The sequence below is a fragment of the Electrophorus electricus genome, chromosome 6, assembly GCF_013358815.1.
Source record: "Electrophorus electricus isolate fEleEle1 chromosome 6, fEleEle1.pri, whole genome shotgun sequence".
NCBI lineage: Eukaryota > Metazoa > Chordata > Actinopteri > Gymnotiformes > Gymnotidae > Electrophorus > Electrophorus electricus.
Window position 1 is genome coordinate 16,183,884 of NC_049540.1, and position 21,463 is coordinate 16,205,346.

General features: G+C 39.4%; 1 protein-coding gene across 2 annotated transcripts; it reads right to left on the minus strand.

Moving 5' to 3' along the window:
- Positions 1–17,736: 17,736 nt before the first annotated feature.
- On the minus strand, positions 17,737–21,193 carry hmgb3b (high mobility group box 3b). Of its 2 annotated transcripts, none has more exons than XM_027030521.2 (5): positions 21,090–21,193; positions 19,197–19,455; positions 18,961–19,100; positions 18,668–18,842; positions 17,737–18,422 (listed from the first exon to the last, which is right to left on the minus strand). In XM_027030521.2, exons 2-5 carry the CDS (start codon positions 19,344–19,346, stop codon positions 18,279–18,281), a joined length of 609 nt encoding a protein of 202 aa, XP_026886322.1. In that variant the 5' UTR covers positions 19,347–19,455; positions 21,090–21,193; the 3' UTR covers positions 17,737–18,278. The 2 variants fall into 2 exon arrangements, with proteins under 2 accessions (XP_026886322.1, XP_026886323.1); XM_027030522.2 differs by having other exon boundaries at positions 19,197–19,394; positions 21,090–21,192.
- Between the last annotated feature and the right edge of the window lie 270 nt (positions 21,194–21,463).

Genomic DNA, 21,463 nt, shown 5'->3' on the forward strand with positions numbered 1-21,463 from the left:
TGCTCGGTGATGACATTTCCGACGCCAGCGTTTTGGTGTTACAGGCTTTGGACGTCAGGCCTCTAACAGTAAGACAGAGATCACACAAGTATAGCATCATGTGTTTTATGGGCTGATATATACACAAATTTTATAATACAACTGCATAGTGCAGTTATATTAAGTATTACAGTTGCAATGTGTCTTGCCATATAAATGAAAAAAACTTGATATAACATGATATAATTAAGGGAGGCCTGCATTATTTAAACAAATAAATGCTTGTTAGATCACCAAAATGCCTCAATTCATCATTATAGACACAGGACACTCATCAGAGAACATCTGAAATTGCAACAGAATGAAAAGTGAACTGAAAAAGTGCTCATTTGTATAAGTCTGTGCCACTGTTAATATTAAACAGACCAATATTTCATTATTAATACACAAATTAACAAGTGATATATTGTGCAGTCCTAGAAGCAACCATGCTTGTTCTCATCTCTTGCTCATGTGTTCTCAGCTTCTCACCCAGCTGTTCTAATCATCTCAGCCTGATCAGAGAATGATTCTCTGCTGTGCGGTTCTCTGCCCCCTCCCACACTGCCGATTGTATATTTGGTGAATGTAATTCCATTTGGAACCAAGCCAATTTTAACATTATTCCATATAAACTATTCTTCCTTCTGCTGTCGGTTTTGACCTTTCTGCATCTCCTGTCTCTTAATGGCTTGCCTGTTTATTGAAATTAGTAGGCCAATAGAAGTGAACTTAAATGTGATTTAGGCCTAATGATCTGTTTAATGCAGACCATTAAAGGACAGAGACACTACCAGATGTTTTGCTGCATTCTGGCTTTTGGAAATACTTGCAGCATGATTTCAATGAGGCTTTATTTTAGCATGAGCATGAGGAAATTCTAAGCCATGCTTTCCATCACGCCATTAAGCCTAAACAAAAGGACGTGGTCCGATACCTCATGTCTGGCACTGTCTAAATCCATCCTAACATTTTGCGGACCTGATACAAAGCTGCATGAGCCATTAGAGTTAAACGCACATTGAAGATTCAAAGATCCAAGAAGGAGATATTGATGCCCCTCCTTTTACTCTCCTGTAGAAGAAAAGTTCTTAGCAAAAGCAATTGTGAAAGAGGCAGACCCATTCAGATGCTCTCAGACCGTGGGAATGTATGGAGAGAGGACCTTGAGAAGGAATCGATGCGAATAGCTTCATGCCAGCTGACAAATGGCAGGCCTGGGAATTCGTTATTGTCTGTGGTCTCTATTTGCTGAAGAATCCCATGTTCATAATTTGATTATGAAGCTCACATGCGGTCAGTCTCCAGTCTCCTGTGCACGAAGTTGAACCACGAGGCTACGTGCATAGATGTCCACATACCTGTTATTTTCTGCCTGCTTGTTGTGGCCCATTTTAAACAGCATAAGGTGCTTGGTAAAGTTTACGTAACCATTTGTCTTGAGCAGGTGTACAAACAGAATACAGGAATTCAATTTTATTCATTGTTCAGTTGTAACGTGGAACTTGGCTCTTGGGGGAATCAGAACTCTGGAGTAATTGGCATACCGAAACTGACCTAAATTCAGTGAAACAGTGATTTCAATCATTTCACTTGGTGTGGCATGTCCATAGCTCTGCATACATTTAGCACACAGTTTTACTATTATCAATATATAGAAAATGAGAAATTATATTTGAATACAGTTTCTGTTTCAACTACTTAATGTAAAAGTCTTTTTTTTTATATTACAGGAAAAAAAACAATACAGATTAAGTAGATTTGTATACTACTGAAAAAACAACAACAACAAAAAGCACTATTACTCGAGTTATTATTGAACAAAAAAAGCAAAGACAGTTTGTAGAAGAATTTTCTATTTTCAGAGTACACTTTCTGAAAGTGGTGGGGACAAAATTGGCCATTTCAGAAATTGTTGGTGACATCCTGGGTGTAAATCTATGCCTATGACTGAAATGGTTTCCCCTTACTGGAAAGGTGCTTAAATCAGAGCTTCATGGCTCTGATTTAATAAAAAAAAATGATTGCAAACCCAAAACCTTTGTGTATTTATGTATTTAGATTCTGAGAACTGGTACTGCCAGACATCATAACGCAAATTTAGAGTCCAGGATGTACATCACAAATATAGACTACATGTAGTTTGTTAGGAGACTAGTAGTGGTCAGTTAGTTACTGTAGTATAGCAACCAAACATCACCCCCACCCACCAAAATTCCACCCTTTCTATTCTTTTGCATCCATAATCTCTGCAGTATCTGTTTAACATTCATAGTCACCATTGATAAACACAGATTGGGAACAAAAGAAATGGTGTTAATCTATCTTGTGCAGGAGCCAAATTTGCATTTGGAGTGAGGGAAGAGACACACTGCCTCATTAACATCGACTGATCTTCAGTGCTGGCAGAGTCATTAGCCATCGCCACAGCTCCACACCCGCAGAACAGGCTAGTCTGAGAAAACTCAGCACTGCCTCTGAGGGGAGAGAGAGAGAGAGAAATAAAGAGAGAGAGGAGAGAGAGAGCTGAAGTTAGATAGGAGATGAAGAGAGAGAAAGAGAGTTAGCTAAAGATAGGAGATGAAAAGAGAAAAGAGCGAGTGAGCTAAAGATAGAGAGATGAAGAGAGAGAACAGAGGCAGTTCAAAGAGACAGGAGCCAGAATAAAGTATCGGTATATGTTCAAAGCAATTAACATAGCTAATATTAGTGAAAATGTGATAAATGTTAGACACGAGTATGCCCTGTATTGTATTAACGTGCTTGTGCGAGCTATTGTAATTGTCTGCACCATGACATGTTTTATCTGATGGGTAAAATCTGCAATCTAATGATTTTATTGCTTGGCATAAATTCGACAGCACTTACTTGTAGGGAGGTATTCAGAAAATCTTATCAGTAAAATCTTATCTTGTCCAAGTGACTAATTTTTCTCTCTCCTATTGTTAGTGTGTGTGTGTGTGTGTGTGTGTATGTGTGTGTGTGTGTGTGTGTGTGTGTGTGTGTGTGTGTGTGTACTAGGCCCCTCAGGAGCAGGGAATGGGTCCAAAGGCAATCAGACAGGGTGATGACAGGCACTCGGCTGTACTCAGGGTCCCACGATCGATAAAGCCATTACACACCCAGACTGAGCTGGTGCACCACATTCTACACATCCTCCCTAAAACACACACACACACACACCAGCACAGCAAGCAGAAAAGCAAGGCAACCACTGTATGCGTATGTGTAGGAAAAGAGAAAGAAACAGAGAGATAGATGGATAGACAGAGAGTGTGTTTGTGAGAAAGAGAGAAGGAGCGAGATAGAACGTGTTTCAATAATAGAAATTTAATCTATCGCGGCCTTGGTTCAGCTGTATCATCTATGAGGGTTTGATTACAAAGAATCTTTCACACTTATTTCTCAGCTGTTCACCACCAGTGGGTCTGCCTCTTCTTTTAGCTCCTGTTCTTTATGGTAAGATCCAAACCAAACAGGTTCAGGAAACAATGGAATCTGGGAAAGGAGAACTGCTTCACCACAGATTTAGAAAAATTGTATCCAGTGGGTCTGAGTCAGTTCCAGAGAGACTGACACCCTATAATCAACTGAAAATAATCTAGAGACAGATCATCAGTCATGGGCTTGTGCTGCTCGAGGCCGATGGTGCTTGCTTACACAGCCGCCTTGGTGTGATGCACCGAGGGGAATTCAATTAGCATGTGTCAATGGGCGGCGACACCGAAGGCCAATGGGTGGTGGCGCAGGAGGCTATGGGCGTGGCTGGGAGTGATGTATAGGATTTAGAGGAGTGCCTGAAGAGGCCAAAACCATGGCAATGTTTTTATAGATCAGGGATCTATACAATTTGGCTTTTTTAAAATTTCATTAACAGTTTTGGCTTTACATTATTTATGAATTTATTAAATAAATTCAAGCTGATGTTTAATTTGGGATATAGCTTAGTAGGGTTTTTTTTATGTTTTTGACCAAAAGTATAAAGTTACTCTGGGAGTAAAACAACTGTCAGCAACAATCCCCAGCCACTTTATTAGAAACACAGTACAGATGGACTTTATAGCCCATCTGTAGTCATGCAAAGTTTGTGTTAACCTCTGCTAGCTCATCATTAAATGTTACTTTCTGAACAAGGAACTAATTTGTTTGTTTTTTTCTGGGGGGGGGGGGGTCTGGTCAACCACCCTCACTCTCACCAGTGACACTGACATGTGTAAAAAACAAATCAATTGCAGCACCACTCCTATGCCTGCAAAACGTGGACCAGATCAACACCCACAAGCATGTCCGTGTTGGATCTGCAAATGGATAATAATAAATAATACCCAGTCAGCAGTACTCCTATGATCAGAACCTAAACAATGCAGTTATAAGGCTGGTGTACTTATATGGTGTACATGCATGGTAGGTGTTTCAAATAAAGTAGCTGTTTAGTGTATGTTTACAATGGCAAGACGTGACCCTGAAGATGTATGGTTTTTGCCCAGCACTGGGAATCATTGTTGACAGATCACAACAGAGTCATCTCACAATGCTTTACTTAGCCTGTGTGAGTCTGGGGAATGACATACTGAGCCTTACACACCCTCCCCAGTGGGTCCAGGACTCTGCTGGTAGTCAAACAAAACTGGCATAAAATGCTGTAACTTTGATAAAGATTGTTGAACAGTCACATAGTAAAATGTGACGTTTCAGCCACAGCAAATCCCTGTATAATAACTGTAAGGCCATACAACAACCTTGTGTCCAGGCTTCATAACAACACAGTTCTTAAAGTTATTTTTCATTATTGTAAAGTTAATCTTTACAATAACCTTTTCTTACTAACCCAGTGATTAAAGACTAATGCACTACCCACACTAATGCCTTAATTCTATTCTCTCTATTCTCCTAAAGACAAAGCAATATTCCTCTGTTGCAACATGTTAAGGACACTAAAAGGAAGACGTTAACCAACTGGCCATAAAAGGTGAGGGGTTTTTTTTTGTTTTGTTTTTTGTCCCACAGCGAAAAGCTGTCATTCTCAGTGAGAGGCGTATTTGAGGACGGCGTGCGATTCTCAGTGAGAGGCGTATTTGATGACAGCTTGAGCGGCGAGCTCTGTTGGCGTTTGCTGCTCTCGTGGCTGAGAGGTGCTGCTGAGAGTTTCGCTGGATGCAGATTGATATTGTTATGAAGGGGCTTATCTGCAAGACCCCCAGCCTTGCATGATTGCCAGCTCATTCCAGCAAAGCTCATTCCAAGCATGGAGCTGCCGTATAGTCAGAGGCCAGCACCTCCTCGCCTTTATCATAGTACCACTCCTCCTGCTGCATACGATATCCATTTGCAGATCCCTATCTGCAGGAGAGGTGGAATGTTTTTTTTTTTCCCCAGGCCAGAGCCGAATCCATTGAAAGAAGGGTGGGATATGTGGCAGAGGAATGATATGGTATTACGTAATGTCACCACAGCAGTGGAGTCTGTAGACTTGAAGGCATGATCCACATTATGGAAGGTGGAACTGCTTTATTTCACAGGATCACTGAACACTTTGGTACATTTGTCTCTGGACCAGGAAACCTCTGCTTCAGAAAGGAAGAACAGTCAATCAGGTACTCAGCTAACCTGAAACAACGCTATTGGGTATAATATATGTAATGCACATCATTAAAGTAAATGTCAGACACAGCACCGTAGCTTGAAGCCTGACTAATTTTGAGAAGTGTCATTTTAAAACCTACTTTTATATGGAACAAAGTTGAAACCTAGATGCAAAAAGCCATTAAGATGGATTTTCAGCCTGCGTCAAATAGTCAATTATTCAGCTGTAACTCAGCTCGAATCTGAATTTATTTTAAATGCAGAAATAATCACTATCTGAGATACTACATCTGAGATGGTGATTATCTGAGATACTACAGTGTATCTGTGAGAAAGAATGGTTGTGAAATGACTAAAAAGTCTGATTTTTGTACATTAAGTATTTGGTGGCATTGATCAATTTTATGCTGTTTTACAATTATTTTTAATCTAAAATAAAAATACTTTGTTGATAAAAATAAGTTTGTTTTTAAACCTTATCTTATTTGAAACTTCGAACAACAGTTCTGCTTGATGTAATGTTTTTCTGTTGTCACATTTGCTAAACTGACTTTAGCATAATTTTCCAGTTTACACTGGATTTCTACTGAGCACTAATTCTAGGAATCACTTGCTCTACACTCTGTACTTTGGCATTACTCATTCCTAGTGTGTATTAGGCTAAAATCTGTAATCAAGTGCAGCCTTTTGGCTTTGTTAGTGTCCTGACCTCCATTGATCTATTTCATCTCTCCTTTCACTCTCAAGCTCTCCAAATTCAGTTTGATGTGCTCTATTCTCATAGGTGAGATCACCCATTGGTCTTCACATCCCCATCCACCTTCCCCTTTCCACCTTTCCACCACCACTTGCCTTAAGAAATCTTTTGTGGCAACCTGGTTGTGGCAACCTGGTTACACTATTATATATGTAGGGGGTGGCAGTTGCCTTTTTATGAGCGAGGTGTTAGCATTTGGCATGTCTGTGGCGAAAAGTCTGACCTTTGGTGAGCCCCACCCCTACTCCTTCATGTGACCACATGCCTACCAGACCATCCATGAACCCAACTCCCTTCAAGCACACATGGACTTAAAATTTCACGTAGGTGCCACTGCTTTGTCACACTGTGGTCTCAATTAGTCACTGCTCAGTTGCTTTGCCTTAGCAGATGCTGATTCCATTGAATGCATGTAGGAATAATAATTGCTGCCGGGCCTCGATGGCTACATTTCCTCCCTGTAAGAAGCTAATTACAAATTTCCACAGTTTTTCTCTGTACACAGCATGTTCTGAATGCAACATGTGTTAGTGCTGGCAGCATGTTTACCTAAGCATATAATAGCCATGATGATGAAGAGACAATTATGAATTACAGAAGTAGTCTCAGAGAAGGTAAAGGTGGATACCAGAATGTAAAAGAGTGTAGAAAAATAAATAAATAAAAGGGGCTGACTAATTTTTATTTATTTATTGTAAATCAATTTTTGAGGCTTGTCAATTTTCAAATAAGTGCTTACCTTTCAAAGCCTTTTATTTAATTATGAATATACACCACAGGGATGTGCTGTATACAGAGAGGGTGGACTGTTGGCCCTCAAGTCAGAGGTGTGTTTTCAGTGAATGGGACTTTGGTAACACCTTTGGCACGAGACACTGCCTCACTAATTGAAACGATGTCAGCCTGCGTCAAATCCGCTTGCTCTGTGTAAAATGTTCAGAGAGCGATGCTCATAATGTGAGTGTCAGGCTATCAAACCCCTAAAGGACGGGTGACTCACACATGTACTATAGTTGAGACATTGTGTATTGTCTTGTTGTTCTCTGACTTGGGGATTGTTATTGGTTGCAGCTGTAAGTCTTCAAAATCACAATCACCATGATCACACTTTGGGGCCGAGGAAACCAAATGAAAGAAAGTGCTCATTACAGCTCTCTTAAAAAAAGGATGAATTAAGTTAGCAGTTTGGTCCTGGATTTTGGGCTACAGTTTGCCAAAATGGATTCTTTAAGTTGGCATTGGGGTGTGTGGGATTAGCACCAGAACTACCACAAATTAGACCACAGATCAATCGACCTTTACTTGGGCCTGAATTCATAAGATCAAGCAGAGTAAGAATGTCAATTCTATATCAGTTTTAATCACAAGCCCAGACAGCATGTATACACCGGCACAACACATTGACTCAATAAAATTGATCCTCTGAAAAGAAAAATCGATATTTTTTGCATAATCTATGCTTAAACAAGTTCTTTTCTGTAATATAATCATGTAACAGGAGTACAATGTCTTACTCTGCAACTGTAGAATTCAGTACTGTGACGTGATGCATTCAACAACATGCATGAGCAATAACATGAGAATGTGTCCTTTGTATCTTCAGTGCTGTATGGCCTTCTTTATGCTCTGAAATTAAAGTTCCCAACAAAGCTCTACTGTTCTCACCACTCTCTGGACAGCTTTATGGTTGCTGACGGAGCAGGTTTTGATGCAACCAGACAGAATGCTCTCTATGATGCATTGGTAGAAAATGGTTAGAATGTTAAAGGGCAGGTCATACGTTTTCTGTCTTTGGAAAAAGTAGAGAAGAAGAAGAGAAGAACTTGAAGCTGTTGATTCTTTCCATGTTGGCTCCATCTATGTGTATAAAGGAACCAAGGAACTTGAAGCTACTGACTCTTTCAATGGTGGTTCCATCTATGTGTGGAGAGGCATGTTTTCCCTCCTCCGGCAGCTTCCTAAAGTCCACAACCATTTACTGCAGATGTATTTTGCAGGGTAGAATTGCAAGGGGTACAATCCTATATACCAATATCTATAGGATTCTCTGTATTGTGACCCACTGTGACCCACAATAGTGGCCAAATATATAGAGTGTGTATATATATATATAATCACTGGCTCAGACGTCACAAACTGAGATTGATATTGATGAGATACAACACAAAAGCTACAACAAGAAGGAGCTAGGATCACAGGTCAGAGGGGAGATATGATGATCCCCACACCAGAAATTGGGAAACAAGACCCATTGAGTCCATGCACCAAACTCAACACCAGAGATGCTGATGATTGAAGATCATGGCTAAGCTGGACAGACTACCCAAATGGTGCAGACTACCAAGACCAAGTACAGCTGGAAGATGTAAATGCAGCACTATAGGCAATCACTACTGTGATCATCACTGAGACCAACGAGCTGATATAATTGAGGAGCAGTATCCTCCATGGAGAATGAGGTTGGAAGACAAGATAAGGGCAACACAGAGAGTCATCCACCTATCAGAAATGTGGAAAGATGTGCTGAAGGTACCTGAGAAGTCCAACAAGCTGTTTAGGCATCACACAACAATAATTCCCAGTGGTTAATGAACCTGAGAGCAGACCACAGCAATCTCCCTGAGCAGGATCCACTAAGCATCCAGCTAGCAAATGTTCAAAAAGGGTTTCAAGTACGAAAATCTGGACAGCTTCAGGCCCTGATATGGTCCACGCCTACTTGCAGTCCTGATCCTGAAGAATCCCCCAAAAGAGACCAAGAGTTCCATCTAACCAGTCAATAACATGCCTATGCACAACATGGGAGCTCCTGTCAGGCATCCTTGCAGCTAATATGAGGAGGCACATGGCTCAGTACATGAGCAGGGCCCAGAAAGGTATTGGCGAGAACACCAGAGGAGCCAATGACCAGCTACTGGTGGCTAAAACATTCACTCAAGACTGTAAGACCAGACAGACCAACCTGTGTGCCACCTAGATTAACTACAAGAAAGCATATGATTCAATGCCCCACATATGGATCTTGGAATGCTTGAGGCTGTATAACACCAACAGGGCTCTAAGAGCCTTCATCAAGAACTTAGTGTGGCTGTGGAAGCTGAGCCTAGAGGCCAATTTCAGGCTAATAACACGAGTCACCTTCAAGTGCAGGATTTACCAGAGCTGCCCTGTCCCCACTGCTGTTCTGCAAAGGCCTGAACCCCTCAGTGAGATCATCAACAAGAGTGGCAATAGATACCGGCTATGAAATGGAGCAACAATCAGCCACCTCCTCTACATGGATGACATCAAGCTGTATGCCAGAAATGATCAAGACATCAACTAACTAATCCATCTCACCAGGATAAATCCTACCAATGGCTGGAAAATGCTAGATTGAAAGACAGCATGGAGGCACAAATCATGGCAGCACAGGAACAAGCTCTGATTACAAGACTGACAGAGGCTGGAATCTACCACATCAGGCAGGACCCCATATGAAGGCTGTGCAAACATGCCCCTGAGACAATCTAGCACATAACAGCAGTGTGCAAGATGTTAGCAGGCAGAGCGTTTTGGGGCCAGATGCTAACAGGCAGAGCATACTTAGTTATGGGAATGCCATAACCAAGTGGCTGGCATAGTATACAGAAACATCTGTGCTGAGTACAGGTTGGATGTTCTGAGGTCAAAGTAGGATACAGCCCCAAAGTTTGTGGAGAATGACCATGCTAAGATCCTGTGAGACTTCCATATACAGATTGACAAAATGGTAATGGCTGGACATAGTAGTGGTGGATAAACAGCAGAAGAGGGCTGTAGTGATAGATGTGGTAATCCTGAGTTATAGCAACATCAGGAGCAAAGAACACAACAGGAAGCTCGATAGATACCAAGGGCTGAGAGAAAAGCTGGCAAAGATGTAGAAGTTAGAGACAATGGTGGTTCCAGTAGAAAGAGGAGCACTAGGGGCTGTGACCTCCAAGCTTAGAGAATGGCAGCAGCAGACTGCAGAAAAAACATCTGAGATCTCCATCCAAAAGAGTGCAGTACTGGGAACAGCTAAGATACTACTCAGAACACTCAAGCTCCCAGGCCTCTGCTAGAGGACTTGAGCTTGAAGGAAAAAGACCACACAGAGTAGCATGAGTTGGGAATTTAAAAACCATTTAACCTTTTAATAACCATAGCAGTGTGATATATAAAGTCACAGAAAAATCTAGGACAATATTCACTGCAAAAATAGTAAGTAGAGCAGTGCTCTGCTGTGTGAGTGTCTGTCCTCTCAAAACATTATGGTAAAAGGTACAGTTACTGACCATTTGAATAATTGTTTTAAAGAAAAAATCTCTCAACATAGCCTTCAGAGTCACAGCTTGCCATGACATACATGATGTAGGAACACTTCATCACTTCCTGTTAGTACAAAGCTTTGCAGTATACCAAATGCATACTATATAGTACTATATAGTAAAGTTCTTAAAATGTTACCTTAACGTATTAGTGTGCAGTACCCAAATGGGATGCATCCAATTCTAAATGTTGGTAGCTGCATTATGAGCTAAATAGCTAGGTTAATGTTAGTGACATTACGAGCCAAATAGCTAGGTTAATGTTAGTGACATTACGAGCCAAATAGCTAGGTTAATGTTAGTGACATTAAGAGCTAAATAGCTAGGTTAATGTTAGTGACATTACAGGGCAAAATTGCTAGGTTAATGTTAGTGACATGACGAACTAAAAAGCTAGGTTAACATTTGTGACTATCTCTAGCTAACCAAACATTAATTGTAAGAAATGAAACTTTGCTGAATCAGTAACTGAGGTTTAGCTAAAATAAGCTCTCAAAATTCACACTAATGTTATTATTAAGAAGTTTGCTTTTGGTGAAATTACTCTGCCATACCATCCCTCTTACACACACAGAGAGGTCATGGACTTCCCATAATAATTAATGTAGATGAATTATGAACACAAATAAAGCGTAATACATGAGTAGAAAGAATATATGAATGAAAGTACTGCAGTATCACTACATACTGGGACATTTCTCTTTATAATGACATGTTTTCAAGAGTCTTAGAAACAGGAATACTGAAGAATATAGGATATATTAAAATAATTCAGTTAAGGTTTTAAAAAGAAACTGAATGTAACACCAAATAATCATTTATTTAAACTGTCAAGAAAAATGAGGGCCTATGTACCAAATTACATATTCACTATTTAAATATAATAATCAAAACGTTTTTCGATTTTGAGGTGAACTGGTTACAACTAGTACCTGATTATTTAAAATCATTTTGTGACTGACTTAACCTTTATCAGATTGTATATAGCCCCAGCAAGGTAAATTTAAAGTGCCCTAAGTAGTCATTATTAATCAGTTTAATACTTACAAATTCCCCTCACAAGTACTCAGCTGCAACAATGTTTGCAAATTATATTAGTGATCATCTTGTTGACATATTAAAAGTGCAAAAGCACTAAACTACACTATGTATTATGGTTAGACACAGAATTAAGTACTTTGATGAGCAAACATTTTTACAGGACTTCAGTTTGATTGGGAAAAGATTTCAGTTATTGAAATTCAAGTATTTTTATGATGACATGAAAATCCTTGGTTTATCCCAGACTTCTTCATGAACAGGATATAACTTGGGCAAATGTTAAACATATTGGTGAAGTTAGATTGGTTGAGCTGTAAGGAATTTAAAAGTGTACAGTTGTAATTAGTAAAGCTAATTGTTGACGTTAATCTACCACAGCCAGCTATCAGTGTCAGAGCGTAAAAGATGATAAAAGACATTGCTCAGTTTCTCTGTATTTACGTTTCTTGTTTATTTTGTTCTTTTAGATTCTGATTCTGGGCCATAACAACACAGCCAGAGGGCATGGACTGTTTATTTTCAATATATATTGCAGTTGCAAGCAGCTGTCCAAGGTTCTGGACAATGCCCAAGGTATAATGAGTACCAGAACTCCACCCATGACTGTGCTAACACTGCATGTGTGGTTAATATTTAATATTTTCCTTTCTCTCACTTTCTTTCTTACACTTGCGATTACCGTGGACTGGGAGAAGCCGGGAGAAGAACCTTGACTGGGTGAGCCTTAGGACGAAGGATGCAGGACATAACACCATCTTGGCCCTTCTCCTCACCCATGTTGTCCTTAAATCCTCCTCTGGTCCCTCCTCTACAACATCCCCACCCGAGGCCCTAGGTGGGACTCTTGTGTGCTGTTTGGGTCTGTGGGACCTGTTTACAGTGTTTGAAATTATTTGAAATTTATTTAAATGATGTAATGAATAATTTTTTCATCCTCAGCCCTTGCTCGGTTTCTGTGAAAAACATGTTAAAGAACACATTTTTACTGAAACACTGAACACCTCCAACACACAATTATACTGCACATGTGGTTTCCGGGTCCACCAACTGCCAAAAAAAAGGGTGTGAATTGTAAGTGAAAACAAGTAAACATGGTAAAAAGGAAAAAAGAAAACATTTTCTGTGTACCTGTACTTTGTCTTCCTCCTACATTGGGCCTGCTGTTTGTGTGTGTGTGTGTGTTTGTGTGAGTATGTGTGTGTGTTCTTTTGGAGTTGCATGTTTCATAGATTGAACACAACCCACTCTGCCATTTTATTGCCAAATATCCCAAGCTTAGTCCCATCACAAACACACATCCACCCATCTCCAGCAACACACACCAAACACACACTTCCGGTTCATAAGGATACTTATACTTTTTCTTTTCAAAATTAGATATCACCTCCCATCTTCTCTGTGGACAACATGTACACACACACCACACATGCACACAAACGCAAGGTTTCAACAGAGCACCATGAACCTTTCTGCTCCCATTTTTCCTGTGCTCTTTACCCAACATATCCCAAGAACCCCAGCCTCTACAGCCATTGTGAGGAGGATTCCCCCAACTGACCCACACAACCTCCCAAAAGACCCAGAGAATCCCCAACTGCAATACCTGAAGTAAGTGTGAGTGATGTGGTTGCATACATATATGTCTTACTCTCCTATCGTGACCCACTGTAATTAAATATGTGTGAGTGAGTGAGTGAGTGAGCAATAGAGACAGGGGTGGTAGTAAAATTATTGTCTTTTCATCATGCTAGGTTGCAGCCAGTAGCAATAACAGGAAATGGTGTGATGTATGTGTAGACACAGGACAGAGAGGAAGACACACTACACATGCATCAAGGGCAAGAAATACATTTGTTACACAAACAGTAAAACTCTGTCCCTCATGTGTTGGGGAGACTGGCGTGAATATGGGTTCGTTGGGTGTCATTTATCATTTAAAATCCTAAATGTAAAACTTTTCTTTCCAACTTTTCAGTTCAAAGCAATACATATCAATAATGATCAAAACCTTGTTTCTGTCACGGTAGACCGATCCCCTACAGGGGGGGGACACGCCTCCACCACACCTGGACCGTACTACTTACCTTTGCCACTCGCAATCACCTGTCTTTTGACAGGAGATACCTGTGTCTCTTTAACCCTGTGCCATATTTATACACCCACAGGTTTGGAGGACAGCACTGCACATTAGTGGTCAAGACCATGTTCGTCTACTAGTGTAACGCTGCTCCATTCCTGGAGACCACCTAGACTTGTCATCGTTGCTTTATCAAAATGGATAATAAAGAACCTGTTAGTGTAACTTTGCCTCTCACTTCCTCCATGCTGCCCATGTCACAGTTTCATTTATATATAAGATAAAGATGATGCATTCCACCTATGTTTTCACCAAAATACCTGGGAAAAATAAATAATTTGCAATTACTACTTATTCCACTCCTTATTGTTTATATTGTTACTATTTTAATGTCCGTGGTCAGCCAGAGGAGGACAGGCCACCCTTTGAGTCTTGGTTCCTCTCAAGGTTTCTTCCTCATGCAAATGTATGGATTCCCCAGATCTCAGTTCACTTGAGCATATGTGGGATGTGCTAGGTAAACAAATCTGTTGAATGGAGGCCCCACCTCACAACTTACAGGACTTAAAGGATCTGCTAATATCTTGGTGCCAGATACCACAGGACACCTTTGAGCCCATACCTTGATGGGTCAGAGCTGTTTCAGTCCCACAAAGGGAACCTACACAATAATTAGGGTGGTGGTTTTAATGTTATGGAAGATTGGTGTATATATAAACATTAAAAAAATAAGTGCAGTCCAAAACAGCTTCCTGCTGTCTGAGAGGATAGCAAATAAGTCTACTACTGTAACTCCTGTGTGTCAATCTAGGAATTTCTTTTATAGCATGAATCTACGTTTGGGTGTCCTTTCTGTTACCTCTGGGTGATGTCTTATGCAGGAGTCTATGAAGATCCAGCGTTCGAGGTATATTCAACCATGTGTAGTGGTTTCAGCCTCCCCTCCTTTTCATAAATACCAATAAATACTCTTGTAACCAATGCATGACCATTTCTACCATTCTCTTTAAAGCTGTGGTGTGAGGTAAGTCTACAACTTCAGTCGTTGAAGGGAAAAGAGAATGGACTGTACAAATAGTAATTTGACAGTATTTCTGGAGACCACTACAGCATCAATTCCTCATTCAGTTTTAATCTGACTTATTCCTGAGAACGGTAAATTTCTCAAGGATTTAGATTTCAATAAATTACCTAGCACTGAGGCTGTCAAGCCATTATTTTCATTTATAAAGTTATTGCAGCACCTTTAACCCTATATTTTTAATATTATCAGAACCTGTTGTGAGTAACCAGTTAATGGAATTCTTAGCCATAAATAACATTTTATCTGAGAAACAATCAGGGTTCAGAAAGAAATAGCACAATAATAGCACAATTGAAAGTAACAAATTACACAACTGACTGTTCAGATAAAGGACACCATTGTGCAATTCTTTTTAGCGATTTATCCAAGGGTTTTGATGCAGTGGATCATGCACATATGAATGCCAGTCTCATCACTGATGGATTATCTGAAGCTACTTTTCTCTGGTTTGAGAAGTATGCGGTAGAACATATGTGCAGGCTGAGGGTTTTATGCCTAAACCTCTGATGGTAGTAAAGGGGATGCTTCAAGGATCAGTTTGGACCCTCTTCTTCTTTTTCTATATATATGAAAACCATTTTTAAGGTTTTTTTTTTGTTTTGTTTGTTTGTTTGTTTGTTTTTTGATAATGTTCCAAGTGCGCCCTGTGCTGCTAGGTTAAGCTCTGCACCCTTGACCCTGAATTGGATTAAGCAGTTTAGAAGTTGAATGAATGGATGAATGAATGAACTGATGAGTGAATGAAGTGCAATTGTTCAGTACTGCACTGAATCTTACTTTTATTCAAAATCATGCTTTGTGTAATTTACATGACATATGAAACATTGCACAGATTTTATAGTTTAAAACCCATTTTAGACTTTTGTAAAACTAAAGGAATGCTGTGGAATTCAAGGAAAACTCAAGCTTTGAAGCTTCCAATACAGTAAAGATAACCTAGAGTCTTATATTTTGCAAGTTGTAAGAAATTTAGAAAGATTATATTACAGATACAAATCAATGTATCTATTTGAGGCCAAAAATAAACTAGTATCTGATACCTTTCCAGTTATAAACTACACATATGTTCTATAAATGCATATTCAGTTCATGCTTATCTGTCACTGTTTATCAGTGCTCTAAAATATAATACTAACTGTAAGATTGCTACCCACCACTATATTCTCTATGACAAAGTAACTCTGGCCTCTGTCCTGCAAGCAGACCTATCAGTTGGTACATTTTAATTTATACCTGTATTCTTTGTTTACTAACTTCATATATAGTGATCTTACTTGTCAGACAGACATGTATAATGATGAGCTATACTCTCAAAATATGTCTTTTCCCAAGAGTCCTGCAGAACATACACAGTTAGGAAAACAAGCTTTTAAGTTTTTTAAGTGCTGCCCCACTGGAATTTCAAAACCTCAAAATCTTGTTCCTCAAGATCATTGCATTTGTTTGAAAGAGATTTTTAATCCAAGTCAGGTGTTCTCTTCTGATTAAATGAAAGCAATACATATAAAAAAGGATCTTCCCAAGAGATTATCAGCACATATAGCACAGGTTTCTGAATTTGATATCTGGAGATATTTGAAAAGTATATGGTCCCTGGTGCATAATGTTCAAAATTCTTGTAAGGGTTTCCTATGATACAAATATGATATACACTGCATATTCAAAGTATTAGATATGCCAGATATTTCCTTGAAATGAACGGGCCAGATGAAAGCTATGACTCTCAAGTGATTTCCCCTGGACCCTTTCAGTAAAACGAAGAGACAGATAAAAGGTTGCATATAGATCTTTGTGGCTTGAAACAAGAGGCACAGACACTATGTGAAGAGGAAGGGACAAGGAATATTCTGGAAACTATTGAAAGAGGTACAACAGTAGATGTGAGATGCTGTTTTGAATGTGACAAGAAATGCAGCATTTTTTCCAACCCAGCAGTGTCCTCTATGTGTTAACCAAGATGTCCATCCAGTGGCAGGGCTTTGGACAATCAATCAATCAATCAGACTCCATTTGTGCAAATCAAGATAATTTACTGATAGTTCATAAAGTGAATAAAATGCTCATGCTTTGTACAATTGTGAGACCCAAAAACCAGAGTTTAGAAGTAAAAAGGCTGCAGCTTCCAGCAGCTGCAGAATGCAGGTTGTCTTTGTGGTGTACAGAGCAAGCCACAAGTCAGTCATGGTGTGTTAATGTCAAAGTTAGGAAGTTGTTTAATTGGATCACTTAAATTCATCAGTAGTGCCAAAGTCTTGAGGTGCCTCATGGTTTACACATTTGAGCAATGCGATACTATAACTTTAAGAGACCAATATGCTTCTCTCAACGAGGTTAACTAATGCATCTAGATAAATTAAGTGTTTAAAAGTTAGCAACTTAAGTGGCAGTCTCACACTGTCCACACTTGTTGCAACATATTTGCATATCTGCTCGTTCTAGCACCCCTGCTGAAGATCTGTCACCTTGTGGTTTATTGCAGTATCACAAGACACAGCAATAAGCTGCTCTTGTGTGCAGTCATAACCAGTTTCTGTTCATTACAGTGGCTTTTGCTAAATGAATGACCCAGACCAAGATGCACCATTGTTGACAGTTTATTCCCATAAATATTCATACACCAGCATCAAATGATCAATAAGCATATGCCATTATAGTCCAAACACACCAATCACACACATTTGACATTTTTACATAAAAAGGTCACATCACACTAGATCTAAAAATGTCATTTTAAATCACAGTGTTATCTATGCGCTTTAAAAAAAAAAAAAAAAAAGAAAAAAAAAGAAAAAAAAAGGGGGGGGGGGGGCGGCGGCACAGATAAGGGCTTTATCCAGCAAAGCTATGATCATGTTCTTCTGGTTAAAGCCAAAATGTCCTGCACACAAGTTGAACGTATTTACCAAATATTATACAAAACGTTAAGTCTAAACAAATATCCTTCAATGCATTATACATTGGAAACCTCCAGTTGATTCCTAACCAAGAACTGAAAAAACATTACCCTCTCATCCCCCCAGTCTTGAATTGTGCAATTTGAAGCTGGGAGAATAGAAAAATAAAATGTAGTTTCTAAGTTAAGAGCCATATGGGAACACAACCTTACAGCTTTAAAACATGTATGCTTATGCTACCAGATGCTTATTGCTGTACAGCGGGAACATTTCACCCCCCCCCCCCCCTTTTTTTTTTTTTGCAAAACACTTAACAGAAGTTTGGGGGAGCACAGGCAAAACCAGCATTTGGAGAGAGTAGTCTTAAGGTTGGGCCTCTCCGTAGGTGCCAAATGTATGGCCTGGTTATTAGCAGGTTTCAGACCTTATATGAATTCACACTGGCAGTGATGACTGCAGCTCCTCTGTTATCAGATTAGGGATACAAAGTCCATTAGTCATCCTCCTCCTCGTCTTCATCATCATCTTCCTCGTCCTCGTCTTCGTCATCATCATCGTCGTCATCGTCCTTGGGTTTGGATTTGCCTGCAGACGCCCCGCCGCCAGTTTTGCCCTTACGCCTGTAGTCCGCCATGTCCTGAAAGAGGGAAGAATGTTCGGATCATTCCACGCCTCCAAAAGAGATGCCGATCGGCCACCTCGAGCCACAGGCGGGCAATGAAGCTTTAAACACTGGCATAGCAATAAAGAAAGTCTTGAACTAGTAAACAAAATGAGATCAATGAGACTACCCAGTCACCCTCACATAAGGATAAATGGACACTGGAAGCTGACCCTGGTGTGCTACAGAAAGAGAGAAGTACAAGTGACAGCAAACCTCACCTTCTGATACTTGTCCTTGAGTTTGGTAGCCTTTGAAAGGAAGGGCTGCTTCTCTGAATCGGAGAGATTGTTCCACATTTCGCCGAGCTTCTTGGCTACATCACCAATGCTCATGCTGGGGCTTTGGGACTTGATGCTTGGTCTGTGCTCAGCACAGAACAGGAAAAAACCCGACCTTCGAAGGTAAAGAGCTCAATTAAGCACTCTAATTCCACAAAATATTTAAAGTGTATGCATATTCAAAACTTTAATTATAAATCCTATATCCAAAAGGCTAGCTAGAAGAAACATACGGTGGCCTCCTAGGGGCATTGGGGTCCTTCTTCTTACGGCCCCTTTTGCCTGGGTTGTAGTTCATCATTTCTTGGTCATAGCGAGCCTTATCCTGCTTAGCCATTTCATCAAATTTAGTTTTCTCTTTTGGAGACATAACCTGCAATAAATAGCAGAGGGATTATAGATGAAAATGTTTACACACTTGAAGAATGCAGTTAGCACTTAGAACCTTGTTTAGAGGCAATACACTCACCTTCCATCTTTCTGAGCATTTCTTGGAGAACTCTGAAAAATTCACCGGGATACCAGGGTTCTTCTTGTTGTGCTCCTCACGGCAGGTCTTTACAAAGTAAGCATAAGCAGACATTTTGCCCTTCGGCTTTGCTGGGTCACCTTTTGCCATCTTGGAGGCTGGAGGACTTCCACTTGCAGCACTGAAATATCCCCACTCCTAAAAAGGTGTGTTCTTAAATATCAGTAGTACTCAAGGCAGAAATCACACCCCTTAGTGGCTGGAAATGACATAAAATGCATACATATTTATAATACATGTGTATAATTAATATATATATATATATATATATATATATATATATATATATATATATATATATATATATATATATATATATATATATATATATATATATACACACACACACACACACACACACACACAGTGTGTGTATGTATATACACACATACAATATATATATAAAAATAGAATACATGTTTTATTTATGTATATGTATTATGTATGTATGTATATACACACAAATAAAGTGTGTATATATACACACAAATAAAATGTGTATATATACACACAAATAAAATGTGTATGTATATACACACACACACACAATATATATAAATAGAATACATGTGTTTTATTTATTTATATGTATTATGTATATATGTGTGTATATACACACAAATAAAATGTGTATGTATATACACATACATACACACAATATATATATAAAAAAATATAATACATAGAATACATGCGTTTTATTTATTTATATGCATTATGTATGTATGTGTGATATATATATATATATATTATTACATACACACACAAATAAATAAATAAAACACACACACACAACGTAAGTCCTCAAAAAGGTAAAAGTTATCTGCAAAGCTAAAAGTGAGTGATTTAACAAACTAAAATGCCACGCGCCTGAAAACAGAATGACAGGGAGACACTACGGGAATTATTCATCTTCCATTTTGTGAAATGCAATGTCATGACAGAAACCGACATTTAAATTTAATGTACAGCTGTATATTTCTTATTTTCACAATATGCAGACCGTCAAAATAACGTACCAATACTTTTAACGCAACCCATGCCTTCTATACCAGCACCGACATGAGGTTACAACAGCCAGCCTTTGCCGTTCTTTTGAATAGGACTCCATTCATTAAAATGGCCTCTCCAGCGCGCTCGGAAGAAGGCTTAGGGAATGGCTAACAAAGCCTTTCACACCCTTTCGCATACACACGCATTGTATATGAAGGTCATCGGGTATTCTGCGTGCCAGGGTGATTTATTAAATGTTGGCTATTTCAGGATTCATTACATTAAGCGCGGTGTAAAAAGTACCTAGACTCAGTTTTCCCAAAGTTTCACCAGTACGGCCCCATGCAAGCCCATTTATAACAAAGGCAGAGTAAACCAGCCATGACTGGCATCGGCTGTCAATCGCGTTTTAATAGCGTGCTGCTCTTAAAGAGGAAATTAAGTAAAATATACAATACGATGGGGTGGTTTTGCTGCGTACAAGACATGGCTAGACAAAGAACTTTTTAAATTATTTTATAAAAATGTGTGGGGGCCATACTTTGCGTAGGGCAGATTTTACAGCGCCAGCCATTTTAAAAACACGGTCACTATACGACACGTCTTAGTTTAATCAAAAGAGAACATATGCCATTAAATAACACAACACACAGTATAAAGGTATACAAGCGGTGCATTCAAATAAAATGTAATTTAACTGTGTAAATATAGAAATATAAAGCATACATTCGACACAACATTTAAAGACGAAATAAACTATTAAACACCGAACACAATGCAGAAATACAACACTGAGGTTGAAATAAGTAGCTTTAAGTAGTGTTTTGCGTCGCTACCCACCGATATTGTTTGCCCAAGCGTATCTTCTCGGTAGTCGCACTATGGCTTCACGCTTCCTCTCAATAGAAGACTACACAGCCTCGCGCTAGCTCACTACGAGACCGGCCTGATTGGTCAGTCCCAGTACACGTTTAAAACAACCTCCACAACTAAGGATTGGATACAGGAACATACATGTTCATGGTTATCCTAATACTATTGGTCAAGAACAAAAAAGCCACAACCCATCATTTAAATACGACGCGGGAACGTCTGTCAGAACATTGGTAAACATAAGTTTAAAGGTCTGTGAGAGTCTACGCTTAACAAAGCACTAGGGGCGGCGACATATTCACTTAACTGAATGAATCAATACAAACTGCTACATACGGTAC